This window comes from Mesoplodon mirus (genome assembly GCF_964341445.2).
Source record: "Mesoplodon mirus genome assembly, chromosome: 16".
In the NCBI taxonomy this organism is placed as follows: domain Eukaryota; kingdom Metazoa; phylum Chordata; class Mammalia; order Artiodactyla; family Ziphiidae; genus Mesoplodon; species Mesoplodon mirus.
Window position 1 is genome coordinate 34,970,912 of NC_138992.1, and position 17,656 is coordinate 34,988,567.

General features: G+C 40.3%; 1 protein-coding gene across 1 annotated transcript in view; it reads right to left on the bottom strand.

Annotated features, from left to right (window-relative positions):
- Nucleotides 1-17,656, bottom strand: part of SPAG1 (sperm associated antigen 1) — a 92,318-nt gene continuing 74,662 nt past the window's right edge. The window contains exons 14-19 of the mRNA XM_082601834.1: nucleotides 12,988-13,154; nucleotides 9,112-9,244; nucleotides 7,093-7,219; nucleotides 2,015-2,179; nucleotides 345-716; nucleotides 1-237 (exon numbers count right to left, since the gene is read on the bottom strand). Coding sequence (XP_082457960.1) covers nucleotides 106-237; nucleotides 345-716; nucleotides 2,015-2,179; nucleotides 7,093-7,219; nucleotides 9,112-9,244; nucleotides 12,988-13,154 — 1,096 coding nt within the window. The 3' untranslated portion in view covers nucleotides 1-105. The remainder of the gene's footprint in view (nucleotides 238-344; nucleotides 717-2,014; nucleotides 2,180-7,092; nucleotides 7,220-9,111; nucleotides 9,245-12,987; nucleotides 13,155-17,656) is intronic.

A 17,656-nucleotide genomic window follows, 5' to 3' on the forward strand; every position in this document is an offset into this window, starting at 1 on the left:
TCTTTTCTAAGCCAGGTTTTATCCATGCAACTCTATTACAATACCATCTCATTAGCATTACTGGAACACATACATGCATGGAAGAAATCTAACAATAATCTTTATTTAAAGCTCATACTGCCTTTTGAGGGCCTGCACGTCTTCTAAAGTAAAATGTTTGTTTGGTGTGTCTGAGAGGTCATCAAAGAGCTGTTTAATCTGCTCCTTTTGGCCCTTGCTAATCAGTGTCAACATCATCTGAAAGAAGGAGAAAAATTATATTAGCATACAAACTGGCATTTTAAAGTTGTTATAAAAACCCTAAAAAAAATCAATCTCCATGAATAACATAGTTTGCCATTTACCTTAAACCTTTCTGCTTTACTCAGATATAAAAGATGCTGATATACCAAAGAAGGATCTTTATCAATAAGATTATTTTTCAGAGACTGGATGAGAAGCAGGAATGTATCCCCTTCAAGTTTGTTACTCAACAACACTGGCAAGTCTTTCGGTTCAGTGATGGCTAACAGGTGTGCACAGGCTTCTTTATCTTTCCTAGTACTGAATGCGTTTATAACCTGGCCAAATTCGTAGGCATTGTTAGGCTTGAGGATTGGTACTTTCTCGTAGAATTCTCGTGGCCCGTTGCTTGTGTCCCCCTTCTCAGAAGAACGGGAGTCAGTGGAGACGTCCTCTGAGGTCCTTTCAGGCTCCTCTTTCTGGCCTTCATTCACCTTCAGGGGGAGACAGATTACACTGTGACACAATGGCCATTGCATACACCCCAAGTTACCTTTATTAAAACGGGAAGGGGGCTTCCCTGGTGGCGCAGTGGTTGAGAGTCCGCCTGCCGATGCAGGGGACACGGGTTTGTGAGGTCCGGGAGGATCCCACATGCTGCGGAGCGGCTAGGCCCATGAGCCATGGCCGCTGAGCCTGCACGTCCGGAGCCTGTGCTCCGCAGTGGAAGAGGCCACAACAGTGAGAGGCCCGTGTACCGCAAAACAAAAAAACAAAAAACGGAAAGGAACTGAAAAACACAAGTGGACGGTAGTTTAGTCAAGTTCTAAGTGAAAATATATAACTTGTAATAATCATAAAATCTACTTTTTTTTAGGAAGAGAACTTTTAAAGTATAAGTATCCATTCATAAAAGCATTCATTTTTAAAGTTAAAAAAATGTTGACACTGAGAATATGACAGTGAAATTTTATAATTTTCCACAAGTAAAAGCTGCTGCATAAAAGAAGACCTGTAACAACTTTATATCTCTTCTTCATGATAAATTTTACATTTACTTGTTTTGTTACATTTGATAGAGAAGTCAACTTACATTTTTCAATTCTCTTAAAACAGCTTTTTCCTTCCCTCCGTAGAGGGAAAAACTCCCTAGCTTCTTTCACATATTAGCCTCTAACTCTTAGTAGAAATGTAAGATGATAGGTAGCTGATATAGTATTCAGGAATACACAGGAATCCAAGAGCTGACATTCTTCACTAAAGGCAAAACAAAAGGCTACAGCACAAGGCATCAAGTTGTCTGAAATCACAGAGGTAGGTTTGATTCTAGGGTAGTGCAGGACCCCTGATGAGGCCAGTCTTGTTTACAAGTTTACTAAAAAAGTCTAAATCAATCATGAACCCTCTATGGGGTGTGGCGTGCAGGACCACTGAAATTGAATCAGTCCTGTAGGGTTCTCTGGGTCGACCAGGAAGCAAAGCTCAGTGGCCAGAGGCTCGCAGGGCAACCTGGAGTGGAAGCAATAAAACCACAGGCCAGGTGGTACTGGGGGAGGGGCACACAGAAAGGAAGAATGCAGACACCCAAGGGTCCTTGGACCCAAGTTGAGAAATGCAGTGGCTAATTATCACAACAAAAGAAAAATCTTATTATAATTTGTTAAAATGTCTTCATTGATCATCAGAATAAAAACACGAAAAATTTTAAAGTCATAAGAATATGACCTCAGAAATCCCATATGAGTATAGGATCTCCAAAAGAGTACTTTCAGAGATAATCAAATATACATACCTCTTGAATCTCAATTTTCCTTCTCTCCTTTTCTTTGTTGAATGATGCTGCATTATCCTGAACATTCAGGATTCTGGTTACCTCTTCCAGTTCCATTTTTGCCTCAATAATATTTGGGTCTAGTAGGAGAACTTTATGGAGATCGTTTAAACTTTTCTGATAATTCTGAAAGCAGGAACGCAGAGAAAATAATTTTCATGCATAAAATGAGAAGGGGCACAGATGAGCCCGGGTGGGAGTGAAATTGGTGAGACGAGTACACAGAGTTTGTGCAGTGGGTTCCATTAGTACCGCAGTAGTAACGTTAGGCCTATGAGATAAGTCTTGGGCTCAAATATTGTAGCCCACAACACAGTGGCCATCCTCTACAGAAGAGTGAGCACAGAATCTGGGGCTAGAAGGCAAGTTAAGTTCTGTACCGCCACAGCTTTCATAGTCCCTGGCGCACACAGGCATTTCTGGTCAGCTGAATGAATAGATGAAAGAGCGAACGGCCTACTAACATGAAAGCTTGAGCAAGATCCCACTTAACCTTCCTGAGCTCCAGTTCGCTCATCTTTAAAGTAAGGATGAGAAGAGATTCTCTAGTTGTCACGAGGTTGTGCCGAGGAATCAGCGCATTAATAAAAGAACATGGGAGTGGCTTAGCCTTAGAAAGAGCTGGGCCAGTGTTAGCTGTTACCGTGATGCCCTGTTCTGTAACACCCTTCGAGTTGCCTACTGCTCAGACAGCCTAGAGTCAACCTTTATTCCTCCATAAAGAGTCAGGCAATACACTGGAGAGGTTGAGGGGAAGGAGAAAGGATCTACGCTTAACCAGACACTGCACAGAATCTGCTGGCAGAGACGGACACCACAGAATCACAGTCTGCTGTGACAAGCCACATTCTAGAACTACAGACTAGACCCATGTTTTGATTAAGCCAAAATTAATTCTGTGAGGAGGCCAGGAATTCCAGTGACGTGTAACCTCTCAAGTATTCACGACGTATAATAACAGCACGCACTGGACGCTGAAGCAGAGGTAAAATAAGCTGGTGGTTATGTGACACTCCTGGGGGACGAGCTGTAATGCCGCGGCCCTTGCCACTCCACCCAGCAACATACTAGAGCAAGAGTGATGTGTTTAAAAGGGATAACCTTACACCTGCTCTAACTTATTTTTAAAAAGGTAAATTATTTACAAACTGTAGTACATCAGCGCTATCTATTAACAACAATCTCCACACAGCACTTTGTCACAACAGCGCAGTTGGAAAACCTGCTACAAAAAACAAATGACACTGTGTTTCCATCCTAGGTGTTCCAGGCACCGAATCATACTGAAAGGCAAGAAGGGTGGGGGGGGGCAGCGGGGCAAGTTGAGGGAGTAATAATAGCTCTTACCCGTCTCAACATTTTGCAAGTATTCTTATTTTAGTCCCACAATAGCCCTATAAATACTGTTATTGTCCCCATTTAAAGGTGAGGAAACAGGCATAGAAAGATAATCTTTGAGATGATGAAAGCAGCAATGAGCAGAAGGTGAATGATAAGACAGTTGTGGAGCTCAAGTGAGAGGCCTGAAAATGGAGACTTGTGAGCTGCAGCCTTGGAAATAGAAGGCCACCAGCAAGGAGTTGACATGACTATTTTTTCAACCATTCAAGGAAAGTCTGTGCCTAAAGACCAATCTGTCTGGTTGGAAGAAACCTAAGAAAGCAAGAAATACACTTTGATAAATGTTAAACAGGCAGGCAAGTGTGAAGAGAGGGCCCGACAGCAGAAGGTGCGGCACGGCCATGGAGCAGGGAGGCGGTGGCAGAGGAGGGGCCGGGGTGCCGGGTCAACACAGCGTCAGACCTGATCCGGCCCGTCCGTGGGCCGGGTGCTAGGACACCATGGGGGAAAGGACAGCCAGGGCCCCGGCTCTCGTGGAAGCTTACATCTTATGAGGGGAAACAATAAGAAAACAAGTGAACAAATGAATAAATAAAGTAAGCGTGCACTGCCATTTATGCAATTAAGAGAAGCAAGGATGGAGATGGATGCTAACTAGGGGAAGGAGTCTCCTTTGACACGGGTGTCAGAGAACACAAGACCTGAAAGGAAGCCAGCCACGCAGAGTGGGGGGCAGAGGAGAGCTCACACAGAGAGAAAAGTGCGGCTCCAGCAAAAAGGAGGACGTTAAAAGTTGCTAATGACCTTATTAGGCCTCAAAAAAAAAAAAAAAAGGTAAAGTATAATCACATGTGTTTGTGATAACATTTACTATTAATAAATGTGCTTAAACTACAATAACAGCAATTATTTTAGACGATATTACTCTTTTTGATACTTTTGGCCTGATAGCATCCCCAGTTGGCTGTGAATTCCCTAAGGCAGGCACTATGTCTTACCACCTCTATGCTCCCAAAGCCTAGCACGTGAGTGGCACTCAATAGAAGATATAAATTGTAAGTAAAAGCAAAATGTTCAATGATCTTTTCTTATGAAGAACAGCTGAACATTAAGGAAAGCCCTATATTTTTCAAACCTGGCACACAGAAAAAAAAAAGTAAAATAAAGCAAGCTAGAAAACAAACAAAATATCTGAGAAAGCACAGGCAGGGCCCCAGCTCCCTGTGAGCCCCTGTGCCACTTCCTCACCAGTCACACAGAGGAAGCCGATCCAGGTGTGAGTTCTGATGCATTTTATAAGCAGTGTTAGCCTTTGAAGATCCTGAAATTAAATTCACTTGGCACATAACTCAAACTACAGGGTATACAGATCAAGTTATAAGAAATCAAACCAGGAAAGCTGCCAGCCTCATTCTCTAGTGGGATAGCATTACTAAAAATTGGGATTATCTTTCTGCATCATAATACAATTTCTAGGATTCATTCCAAGGAAGTATAAAATTCTGGTCTTTCATTAGGTACAACTTCTGACTTTGAATCAAGTAAACAAGTTCAAAGAGTCAGGCAGCCAGTATGGGATAAACCTGTTCTAAGGGTCTGGACATATATAAACTCATGACTCATGCAGATCATGAGTACCTCACGGACCCAAATCCATTAAGTTCAAAAACAGTTGAGTAAATTTTCAAGAAGCCTCTTTTAATTCATGGTGCCACACACCACCTAGGAAATCTTTACGTGAGGTTTACAAATGAGTATGTTGCTAACAAAAAAAAGGGGAGGGGACTGGTCAGGTTGCCTGGGCCCTGGGAATACAGTGAACACACTGAATACAGGACACAGTGCAGCAGCTGTGGAGCTGCTGGGCTGGTGAGTGGGGCATCCACATGCTGGGAGGGTGACACACCCCAGTTCCATGGGGACAGAAGCTCCTGCGCTCAGGACATTTCTGGACCTCGCCCTACACACCTCTTCACTTGCCTGTTCATCTGTGTGCTATATAACAAACTTAGGAGGGTGGGAGAGGGGAGGAAAGGGAGGGCAGCTGCATGGCCCTGCTGGTAAGGGGTAGAGGTGTGGCTCCACTGCAGCCTGAGGGACTCTAGGATCTAGAAAAGCCTGAGCACTCAGTGCACACAGGTCGTACTCATTTGATACAGGACACAAAAACATGACCACCCTCTCTCAACAAAACCTAGGTTTTATGGAATATATTTTTAGATATTTCCCTGTCAGTGATGGGCAGGGAATTACAAGAACTCTCTCAAACTCAATAAAGTCAACACTTCTCCCTCAAATCTCTCCCTCCTGCTGTACACCCTCCCTTATCACACTGTACTGCTCAGCCACCTGAGACAGAAACCTGTATTTATCCAAAGCAAACGAAAACACTAACTTGAAAAGATACTCCCATGCTCACGGCAGCATTATTTACAATAGCAACCTAAGTGTCCATCAGTGAATGAAGAGATAAAGAAAATGTGGTATATCTACACAATGGAATATTATTCAGCCATAAAAAAGAAGGAAGTTCTGCCATTTGTGATAACATGATAGACTTTGAAGGCATCATGCTAAGTAAAGTTAGTCATACAGAGAAAGAATTACCTTATGATCTCACTTACATGGGGAATCCAAAAAAAAAAAAACCACTACCAACAAAAAAACAACCACCTGAACTTACAGAAACAGAGAACAGATTGGTGGTTGCCAGAGGCAAGGTGGGAGTTGGGGTGTGGAGGATGGGTGGGAAAGGTTGAAGACCCTCAAAAGGTACAAAATTCCAGTTATGTCTCTAAGAGAATAAATCTTAAAAGTTCTCGTCACGAAAAAAAAATTAACTGTGTGGTGAACTACACATATTGTGATCATTTCACAGTATATACAAATACCAAATCACTATGTTGTACACCTGATACGGATATAAAATGTCAATTATATCTCAATTAAAAAAAAGTCAATGACCTGTACACTGACAATGTGTGAATTTCGTTGTATTAAACCTTAATCAACTTGATTCTTTAAAAATACCATTTCAGGAAATGCCATTTCCCAGTATGTTCTGATTTTTCCTTGTCATGTTATTTTCTACAAATATGAACATTCACTCAAGTTTTCCACACAGAAGAATCATCATAAAGAAAAATGTAATTATACAATAGTTTCCTTGAAAATAATGGTGTGGTTTTCTTGGAAAAGAATGCCATCCTATAGCCTCACACTGACCACCGGCCAGTTTAAGGCCCAAATCACAACGAACTTCCCAGCCTCTGCCATGTCTCTACCAACGTCCATGGGGTGAACACACCTTCCGTTCTGATACCTCCCTCCCACCCTACAGACAACCCCAGTCCCCTGCTAGAGGAATCCAGTGGCATTGATGGTGGCCTTCAGTAATTCAGTAACAAACCTTCCTGTCCTTTAAAGTGGACCTATTATAACTAACAACACTCCTTAGAAAATCAGGAAATAAATCATCGTTTTTGAGCTGGAAGGAATCTTAGAAATTATCTAGCTCCACATTATAGTTCGGGGAAATCTGAGGCATCTGCCAAGGTTTTGGGACTGCTGAGTACAGAACTGGGATTAAATCCCAGGATAATGTCACTGCCATTCCTTGAGCCCACAATTTATGTTCATGAAAACCACATGATCTGTTCAGAGCTGACATTTATATATTAAAACGAAGATTTCCTCACCTTGAGTCCTTTGTGAGCAAGGGCTCGTCTATAGCATGCTTTCACATTCCCGAGATCTATCTGAAGCGCCTGGTCACAGTCCTGCTTTGCCTCTTCAAACTGGCCCAGCTTCAAGTAACAGAGGGCTCTGGTATGTAATGGAACTCAGCATTATGAAAGTAAAAACAACATATCTATAAACTTGGGCAACTAACAGAAATCAGAAAATAGCTAAATAAGTCCGTTTCTATACCACAGCTGCTGCAATTGAAACCTAACATTGTCCTCCAATTATGGAATTTTCTTGCAATACTTGCAATCAGGGCCCTGGGGATACAACCGCAATCAAAACAGTCCCGGCCCTCAAGGAGGCTGCAGTCTAGGGGAAGAGACAGTCAAAAGAAGCAAACACAATAAAATCCGTAGAGGATGCTCTGGTAGCACAGAGCTGAGACACTCATCACATTTGGTGGAGCTGAAGCAAGGGGAGGAATAGTCAGGGAAGACTTCCCAGAAGAAGTGACGTTTAAGTTGAAGCCGAGTATAAGGTGAGAATTATCCAATGCGAAGGCACTGGGCTGAGATTTAATGTGTAGGGAGGACACAGCACGTGCAAAGTCCTACGGTGACAGAGAACACAGTGCTCTTGATGGACTAAGAAAAGAGCGCTATGGTGGTGATGAGGCTGGGAGAGTGGGAGGCCAGATCAGAAAGGTCCCGGCAGGAGGCTGAGCTTTATCCCAGGGTTAATGGTAGTCCAGTGATGGGTTTTTAAGCAGAGGCTGATCCGTTCACCATGTTTTAGGAAGATTGCTCCAGCTGCAGCATGGAGAATCAGAGGGAACAAGACTGTGCAGGGATACCGGGGAGGGCACTGCAGACGTCTAGGGAGAGCCGGTGTCAGCCGGAGGAGGGGCTGACGGTGAGGGTGGACAGAAAGGCTCACGCCCAGAGGAATTCAGAAGGTAGGACATCTGAGCTGCTGACAGACTGGAGAGGGAGGCGTGGGTCAGGGATGATAACCCACCGTGAGTGCAGAAGTGAGGGAGGTGCTCAGGTCCGGGGCTCAGAGACAGAGATTTGGGGGACATAATTGGAAGGTGGTAAATGGAGCTGGGGAGAGGATTAAATGGCCCAGAGAACATTAGAGCAGACAAGGGATCTATGCCTTTAGAAGCCTGAGAACACCAGGGAAAGAGAAAAGAAAAGTGAGAAGGGGAGAGCCAGGTTAGTGAGCTGTCTGCACCACAGCCAAGAGGGGAGGTGGTCTCCAGGAAAAACTGAGTGGCCATTGATGCCCAAGGCCACCGAGGCTGAACAGGAGAAGGGTAGAAAAATACCTGTTGGGTTCAGTGACAGAATTTTTCACAAAAAAGGTTGCCAAAAGAGGAAAACATGTACAAAAACAAAGCAGTGCGAGATTAAGTTTAAAAGTTTTTTCTGAAATGGCTAAGAGAACCCATGCTGAGCCCCTATTCTTTAGGAACCATACCTTATTCTTCCTTGTCACTGAAGACCCTACCTACGCCCTAAAAATCCCCAAATCACCATATTCTAGGTAACTATCTTTTTTACCATAATGTGTTAAACATGGCACCTGAGCAGCATTCTGGAAAAATCTGCCCATTCCTACTACACATTAGAAGATGCTGGGCCCTTCCCTTAGCACTTCGAGAAAAGGGGCACTGAAGACACTAGTTTGAAAGGCAGCTGATTGCTGCTCCCACTCTGGAAGACCACGCCGAGGCCTCCTCACGAGCCGCGGTGAGGCCACGCACCACGGAGAGTCAAAGCAGCACCAGCCAAGGTAGCCATGGCCATGCGGGAACCTAACGCAGCCCACGTCAGACCTCCCAGCTCCAAGACACATCATGTTTTCAATCTCTCCGATAGCCCCACCTCTTGAAAAAACACTCACTTAAAACAATTTGCTATATAGAGTCTCAGAATCATGGGAATAAACTTTGGCAATTAATTTATCTATAATTTTTTCATCAAAACTATTAACATAAGAAATATAGAAAGTTACAAAGAACTTGCCTGTTTGTATAAATGGCACATTCCTTGTTGTTAATCTTTAAGCATTCACTGTATTTACTGAGGGCATCTTTATAGTTTTTGTCCTTTACACATTGATTTCCTTCTTCTTTAAGGGTTTTAAACATTTTTTCATCTATGGGACACACACAAAAAAGAGCAAGTATTCATATAAGCACCTTTACAAAACTTTAAGTATACTGTAAATTAAGTGACCACAAACCATACAGAGCTAAAGTCTAAATGGAACAAAACGTTGTATACAAATTAAGATAAATTGGCTATAAGTAAAAATGATTATACAATTATGACACTATTTTTTCAAATTAGAAAATAAAATACAAGTGATTCTATCCTTTTATCCATATTGGCACGCCTTCTTTTCTCTGCTGGAGATAGAAATATCTAGTGTTTGGTGTAGTAACTATTTCATGAAAAGTGAACAGACAAACCCATTAAAGCCTGAATTAGACATCTTCCAACAGTCCAAGTTTCCTTGGAATCACACCTCCTCCACTCTCTGCTCCTAAGATTTAAGTAAAGCAAATCCCACCCTAGCCCTACCTTTTGGAGTAATCTTTGTTTTACTAACCAGCACACTATGTTCCCTTGGCCACAATAATCTAATTGGTCAGGAATGGACCTATGAGAGCCAATGAGCTACAATAAGATTTTAGTGGCAGCTTCTGGTAAGGTAATTCTTGCTCTTTCCCATGGAACATGAGGATAAAAGGAGGAGCTATTCTGCCATCGTGCGATGCAAGGGGAGAATCTGTCTGAGAATGGGGCCAACAGAGCAAGAGAGAGGCCAAGACAGACAGCTAACGAATAACCTCTGAGTGCCCAATCCAGCCATCCCCGCAGCTCTCCTACTTGTGGCCTTTTCCACAAGGGGTGCCGATAAACAACCTCTTTTGCTTAAGACATTCATTAATGGCTGGGTTTTCTGTTATCTGCAATCAGTCCCAACTCTTACTATTGCCTATTATGTTGCAGTGAGCATGGCTGACTCCTCAACTCAGGACCCATTTCCTTCTTCCTAAGGGTACCTCAACATTCATTCAGCTATCACTCCTCTCCTACTCAGCCCATGTGTCCAGGGGAAGCTGACCCCACTGATCAGGAACTCATGGCATGGCATTTCTTCATTACAGGGAGTGGTTCAGCAATGGGCACATGACCCATTAGAATAAATACCGACAGAGCTCAGCCAACAGAATATAACAGGCTAAAAAAGCTGGGTCTTTGGGGCAACATATCTCCTCATTCTTAAATTAATGCCACCAAAAGCAATGGTGTCTCTCTCCCTTTGGACATTGATATGTGCAGACATGAAGTCTAAAACTGCTACAGTTCTGTTATTTCTGGCCAGAGCCTGAGCCCTGACAAGTTGTGCCTGATTTTAGAGCCTGTCTGGGCCCCCTTTCAGTTACTTGAGCCAAAACTATTCCTTACAGTTATAAGTCAACAGATTTTCTGTTACTTGCAACTAGAGTTTTCTAACATACATAAAATGTTAAAATTTAAAGTTTTAAATCTATGTAATAACTTTAATCTATGGAGTATCTTGATATAAAATAAAATTGCATAACAAATTTTAAAATATGCCTTTAAATTCTGTGATCTAAAAATCTTTATAGATGTACTGAATTTATAGTATAAACTTGGAATGTAAAAAAAAATCTTATTTGTGCCTCTGCACAAATGGCATGACATATTAACTTTTCATCCTTTATTTCAAATTACAGAATATTTCTGCCTAATGTTTCATGTTTCAAAAGAACTCACACTATGTGGCCGAATGACAGTCCCCATAAATCTTGGTATATCTAAGCTCTAAAGCACAATATTACAGAGGATATTTTTTCTTCCAATTTGCTGAAAAACTTTCCTCAAGCTTTTCTTCCTACATTGTTTTTAAGTCTTTGGTATCCAGTCTCACTAATAATTAGTACACAAATATGAACAGAAAGAGCTGATTATTCTTGTGCTTATGATTCACTATCACATGTCTATAGTATGGTTAGTATATGCACGTTATTAGTAATGAACAGCTACCCTTTATTGAGCAAATGCTTTGTGCCAGGCCCCATTATTAATGGATTCTAGAAGCTAGAGATCTCCATGTTTTTCCCAGGACTGCTGAACCATCTAAAAGCCTTGGCAGAAGTTCCCTGCATCTTCTTTCTAGGCAATGAAAAGGGTGAGCCATTGGGACATCACGGCTCAGCGTGTCTGCAAGATGAAGCTCGACACAGATACACATGGGGTTCCTAAGCAGGCAGGAGAAATGGAGCCTCAGCCAGCTTTCAAGCAGGAGGCAAGCGTGAAGCCACATTAAACACTCGGCACAAAGTTCTGAGGTAAGCACTGTGGGGATGTAGGTACGGATGTGAACAACTACGATACAGGCAGGAGGAGGTACTGCTAGATATATGTTGTAGGGCTTTTTTTTTTTTTTTTTTGAAAACTATAGTTTATTTTATAAGAAAATTGGGATTAAATTACAAGGATCCATGTGACCCCAACTTTTGTCAGTCATTTCATGATTTGTGAGGCTCTGGCCCCTTCCCTCGGCATGGTGGCACAGCCTGAAAAAAATGTATACTTTCTTGTTATTACTTAATAGAGATCTTCCTGGGCATGTTCCCCAAAACAAACTCCACAGGATGGGAGAAAGGTGCTACTACAGAGTAACAATCCTTGTTCCTACTCCCTCTTGGCTTTGTAAAACCAAAGTCAGATGTTATATAGCCCCATCCCCAACCTTAAATGTAAACAACCAAACGATGTTTTAAATTAAAGGCTTGCATCTTTGACATTCTAGAATTTCTGTATGGTGAGATTTATAAAATTCATATGGAAGTACATAGAAGTTCTTATAATAAATGATGGCATTCCCTAAGACTTAATCTTTAGATCTCTCCATTACACTCTGTACAACCTTGGTGATCTCATCTAACCTCACAACTTGAAATATCATTTATAACCTGCCTGCTTCCAAGTTTATATGTCAATACAACCTCCCTCCCCTCTCAAACGCTAAGTTCTTTTGAATGTCTAGTAGGTTTTCTGAACTTGATGTGTCCAAAACTGAGTTCTTGATTGTTCCAAATCTAATTTTTCTGCCGTTTTCCCATCTAATAAATGGCACTTCCATCCTTCTACTTTCTCAAGATAAAAACCCTGAAATTATCTGTAGCTCTTCTCCCACATCCAACTAGTCAGCTCTACCTTTAAATTGTAACTAGAATCTAATAATTCTCACTACCTCTTCTACTACCCTCTTTATTCAAGCCACCCTTATCTCTTGACTGGATTATTATGGTAGTTTCTTAATGCCCCTATCTCTTCCTTCCTTGGCTTTCTATAACTGCATCTCATCACAGTAGCCAGGGTGATTCTGCTCAGCTGTCAGTAGCTTTCTATTTGTTGTAGGGCTTTATTTTGCTTTATTATTTCAAAAACATCAATCTCATTAAACTAGCCTTGCCACATACATGGTGTGTAGAGAACTATATGCTACTCAATTCTTTTTTCTTATTTTTAATAATAATGCTGACTTAACGTTTGTTAAGAGACTGCTATAAGCTTACACAGTCAGCACATGTGCTAAGTATTTCATATGCATCTCTCCATTTATTCCTGAGAATAACTCCATGAGACAGTTACTCATATCTCCCCCTTTCATATACACTCAAACACTGGAGGTATGCGACAACTTCTTAAGACTCTGCAGTTAGAAAGAGGGAGAACAGGGTCTTAACTTAAACCCATAGCAGACGCCTGAGTTCACGCACTTATCCTTCTGCTTTACTGTGAAAATATATGCACAGCTCACGATAACCCTCAGAAGAAATAAGTGTAGACTTCCCCTACCTGTGATGCCCGGTTGGTGATGGCTGCAGGAATCTCCCACTTGGTCTGGGGGCGTCTCTGCCACAGGCCGCCAAGCTCTCAATTGTGCGGAAGTGGGCACAGCAGGAATGGGTGACAGCTTCTCCCGCCAGCTTGGTCCATCCAGGGCCATTAAAACTTTTGTTATCCTGAAAAGAAAAAGAAAAAAGTTTTCTCTGTTGATCATGCAATTTGCTTTCTACATTACTGGAGGTCATATCAAGAGTAAAATTTACAAATGCTATGCACTTCTGTACTTCCCTGTAGAAACCACACAATCAAGCTATTTGCTGTCCATATAAACAGTCTTAAAAAGGACTCTTAAAAATTGCCCCAAACTATGTAACTTTAGATCCTTTTTGCATCACAAGAAAAAATTAAGACATTTCTAATTAGTTTAAAAAAATTTTTAATGTATATGCAATAAAATTTTAATTTTAAAAAAAGTGAAGTATAAAACTAAAATTTAGGAGGCCTAGAAGAAATATCCCCTGCATAACCTTTCATATAATTACTAAATTGATAATGTATTACTCTTGAGAATAATCAGAAGTACTTTAGAATTTCTGTGCCCAAAGTGTATATGAAAGACAGGTGTATAACACTGGCTGCTAAAACTGATGAGGAGTAGTAGTTACATGGAATAGTGCTTCTTTTTGAAACATTTACCGATGGTTAAGATATTCTTTACCTTGTGCTTTTTTCCATCTCTAAAATTATCTACTCTTCTTGTTTTCATATGCATAAAGATGAAAGAATAGGATATTGGAGCCTACTACAAGGGCCCTTGTATTAATGACATTTGCTAATGGCTATCATAATATTGAGATAACATCCCTGATTATCACTTTCTCATCACTTTAAACTTACAAAATATCATACTTAGATTTTAAAACAAAACTGAATTATGTCAAGTATCTTTTCCAACCACAATGCTATGAGACTAGATACTAATTACAGGAAAAAATCTGTAAAAAATACAAACACATGGAGGCTAAACAATACACTTAATGACCAAGAGGGCACTGAAGAAATCAAAGAGGAAATCAAAAAATACCTAGAAACAAGTGACAATGAAAACATGATGACCCAAAACCTATGGGACGCAGCAAAAGCAGTTCTAAGAGGGAAGTTTATAGCAATACAATCCTACCTCAAGAAACAAGAAACATCTCGAGTAAACAACCTAACCTTACACCTAAAGCAATTAGAGAAAGAAGAACATAAAAACCCGCCAAGTTAGCAAAAGGAAAGAAATCATAAATATCAGATCAGAAATAAATGAAAAAGAAATGAAGGAAACAATAGCAAAGATCAATAAAACTAAAAGCTGGTTCTTTGAGAAGATAAGCAAAATTGTTAAAACCATTAGACAGACTCATCAAGAAAAAAAGGGAGAAGACTCAAATCAACAGAATTAGAAATGAAAAAGGAGAAGTAACAACTGACACTGCAGAAATACAAAGGATCATGAGAGATTACTACAAGCAACTCTATGCCAGTAAAATGGACAAACTGGAAGAAATGGACAATCTCTTAGAAAAGCACAACCTTCTGAGACTGAACCAGGAATAAACAGAAGATATAAACAGACCAATCACATGCACTGAAACTGAAACTGTGATTAAAACTCTTCCAACAAACAAAAGCGCAGGATCGGATGGCTTCATGGGCGAATTCTATCAAACATTTAGAGAAGAGCTAACACCTATCCTTCTCAAACTCTTCCAAAATATAGCAGAGGGAGGAACACTCCCAAACTCATTCTACGAGGCCACCATCACCTTGATACCAAAACCAGACAAGGATGTCACAAAGAAAGAAAACTACAGGCCAATATCACTGATGAACATAGATGCAAAAATCGTCAACAAAATACTAGCAAACAGAATCCAACAGCACATTAAAAGTATCATACACCATGATCAAGTGGGGTTTATCCCAGGAATGCAAGGATTCTTCAATATACACAAATCAAACAATGTGATAAAACATATTAACAAACTGAAGAATAAAAACCATATGATCATCTCAATAGATGCAGAGAAAGCTTTCAAGAAAATTCAACACCCATTTATGATAAAAACTCTCCGGAAAGTAGGCATAGAGGGAACTTTCCTCAACATAATAAAGGCCATATATGACAAACCCACAGCCAACATCGTCCTCAGTAGTGAAAAACTGAAACCATTTCCACTAAGATCAGGAACAAGACAAGGTTGCCCACTCTCACCACTATTATTCAACATAGTTTTGGAAGTTTTAGCCACAGCGATCAGAGAAGAACAAGAAATAAAAGGAATCCAAACCAGAAAAGAAGTAGATCTGTCACTGTTTGCAGATGACATGATACTATACATAGAGAATCCTAAAGATGCTACCAGAAAACTACTAGAGCTAATCAATGAATTTGGTAAAGTAGCAGGATACAAAATTAATGCACAGAAATCTCTTGCATTGCTATACACTAATGATGAAAATTCTGAAAGAGAAATTAAGGAAACACTCCCATTTACCACTGCAACAAAAAGAATAAAATATCTAGGAATAAACCTACCTAAGGAGACAAAAGACTTGTATGCAGAAGACTGTAAGACACTGATGAAAGAAATTAATGATACAGACGGAGAGATATACCATGTCCTTGGATTGGAAGAATCAACATTGTGAAAATGACTATACTACCCAAAGCAATCTACAGATGCAATGCAATCCCTATCAAACTACCAATGTTATTTTTCACAGAACTAGAGCAAAAAATTGCACAATTTGTATGGAAACACAGAAGACCCTGAATAGCCAAAGGAATCTTGAGAAAGAAAAACGGAGCTGGAGGAATCAGGCTCCCTGACTTCAGACTATACTACAAAGCTACAGTAATCAAAGACAGCATGGTACTGGCACAAAAACAGAAATACAGATCAATGAAACAGGATAGAAAACCCAGAGATAAAACCATGCACCTATGTGTCCTTATTTTTGATAAAGGAGGCAAGAATATACAATGGAGAAAAGACAGCCTCTTTAATAAGTGGTTCTGGGAAAACTGGACAGCTACATGTAAAAGAATGAAATTAGAACACTCCCTAACACCATACACAAAAATAAACTCAAAATGGATTAAAGAACTAAATGTAAGGCCAGGCACTATAAAACTCTTAGAGGAAAACATAGGCAGAACACTCTATGACATAAATCACAGAAAGATCCTTTTTGACCCACCTCCTAGAGAATTGGAAAAAAAAAAACAAAAATAAAAATAAAAAAACCCCAGACATTTCTCCAAAGAAGATATACAGATTGCCAACAAACACATGAAAGGATGCTCAATATCACTAATCATCAGAGAAATGCAAATCAAAACTACAATGAGGTATCACCTCACACCAGTCGGAATGGCCATCATAAAAAAATCTACAAACAATAAATGCTGGAGAGGGTTTGGAGAAAAGGGAACCCTCTTGCACTGTTGGTGGGAATGTAAATTGATAAAGCCACTATGGAGAACAGTATGGAGGTTCCTTAAAAAACTACAAATAGAGCTACCATATGACCCAGCAATCCCACTACTGGGCATATATCCTGAGAAAACCATAATTCAAAAAGAGACATGTACCACAATGTTCACTGCAGCTCTATTTACAATAGCCAGGACATGGAAGCAACCTAGGTGTCCATCGACAGATGAATGGATAAAGATGATGTGGCACGTATATACAGTGGAATATTACTCAGCCATAAAAAGAAATGAAATTGAGTTATTTGTAGTGAGGTGGATGGACCTAGAGTCTGTCATACAGAGTGAAGTAAGTCAGAAAGAGGAAAACAAATACCGTATGCTAACACACATATATGGAATCTAAATTAAAAAAAAAAAAGAAAAGGTTCTGAAGAACCTGGGGGCAGGACAGGAATAAAGACACAGACATAGAGAATGGACTTGAGGACACGGGGAGGGAGAAGGGTAAGCTGGGATGAAGTGAGAGTGTGGCATGGACATATATACACTACCATATGTAAAATAGCTAGCTAGTGGGAAGCAGCCGTATAGCACAGGGAGATCATCTCGGTGCTTTGTGACCACCTAGAGGGGTGGGATAGGAAGGGTGGTGGGAGGGAGACGCAAGAGGGAGGAGATATGGGGATATATGTATATGTATAGCTGATTCACTTTGTTACAAAGCAGAAACTAACACCATTGTAAAGCAATTATACTCCAATAAAGATGTTAAAAATAAATAAATAATTTTAAAAAGGTGGTCCCCAAGACTGAGAAAGTTACTGGTAATTAGTAGAATGCATTCAAATTAGTTAGCTCAGTAGTACTTTTTGTGTGAAAAAAATTTTATATTTATATAGAGGCAAATGTAATACATACACTTTTCCTGCAATTTCATAAACCGAAATTTCAATAGTGATCTTTGGTTATGATAACCACATCTCATATATTTTAGTGTAAAAAATAAATTTGAAAAAATAAATGTATAACCACCCACAATAGCAGAAGAAAAAGAAAGAACATTTTAGAAAAGAAGAATTTACAAGCAAAACTTGTATTACCAGCAGAGAGGTAAGGAAGAAGCAGCTGAAAAGAGATGATGTGTTGCCTGGGAATAAATAAGTATAGGCAGGGAAATGTAACACATAATAT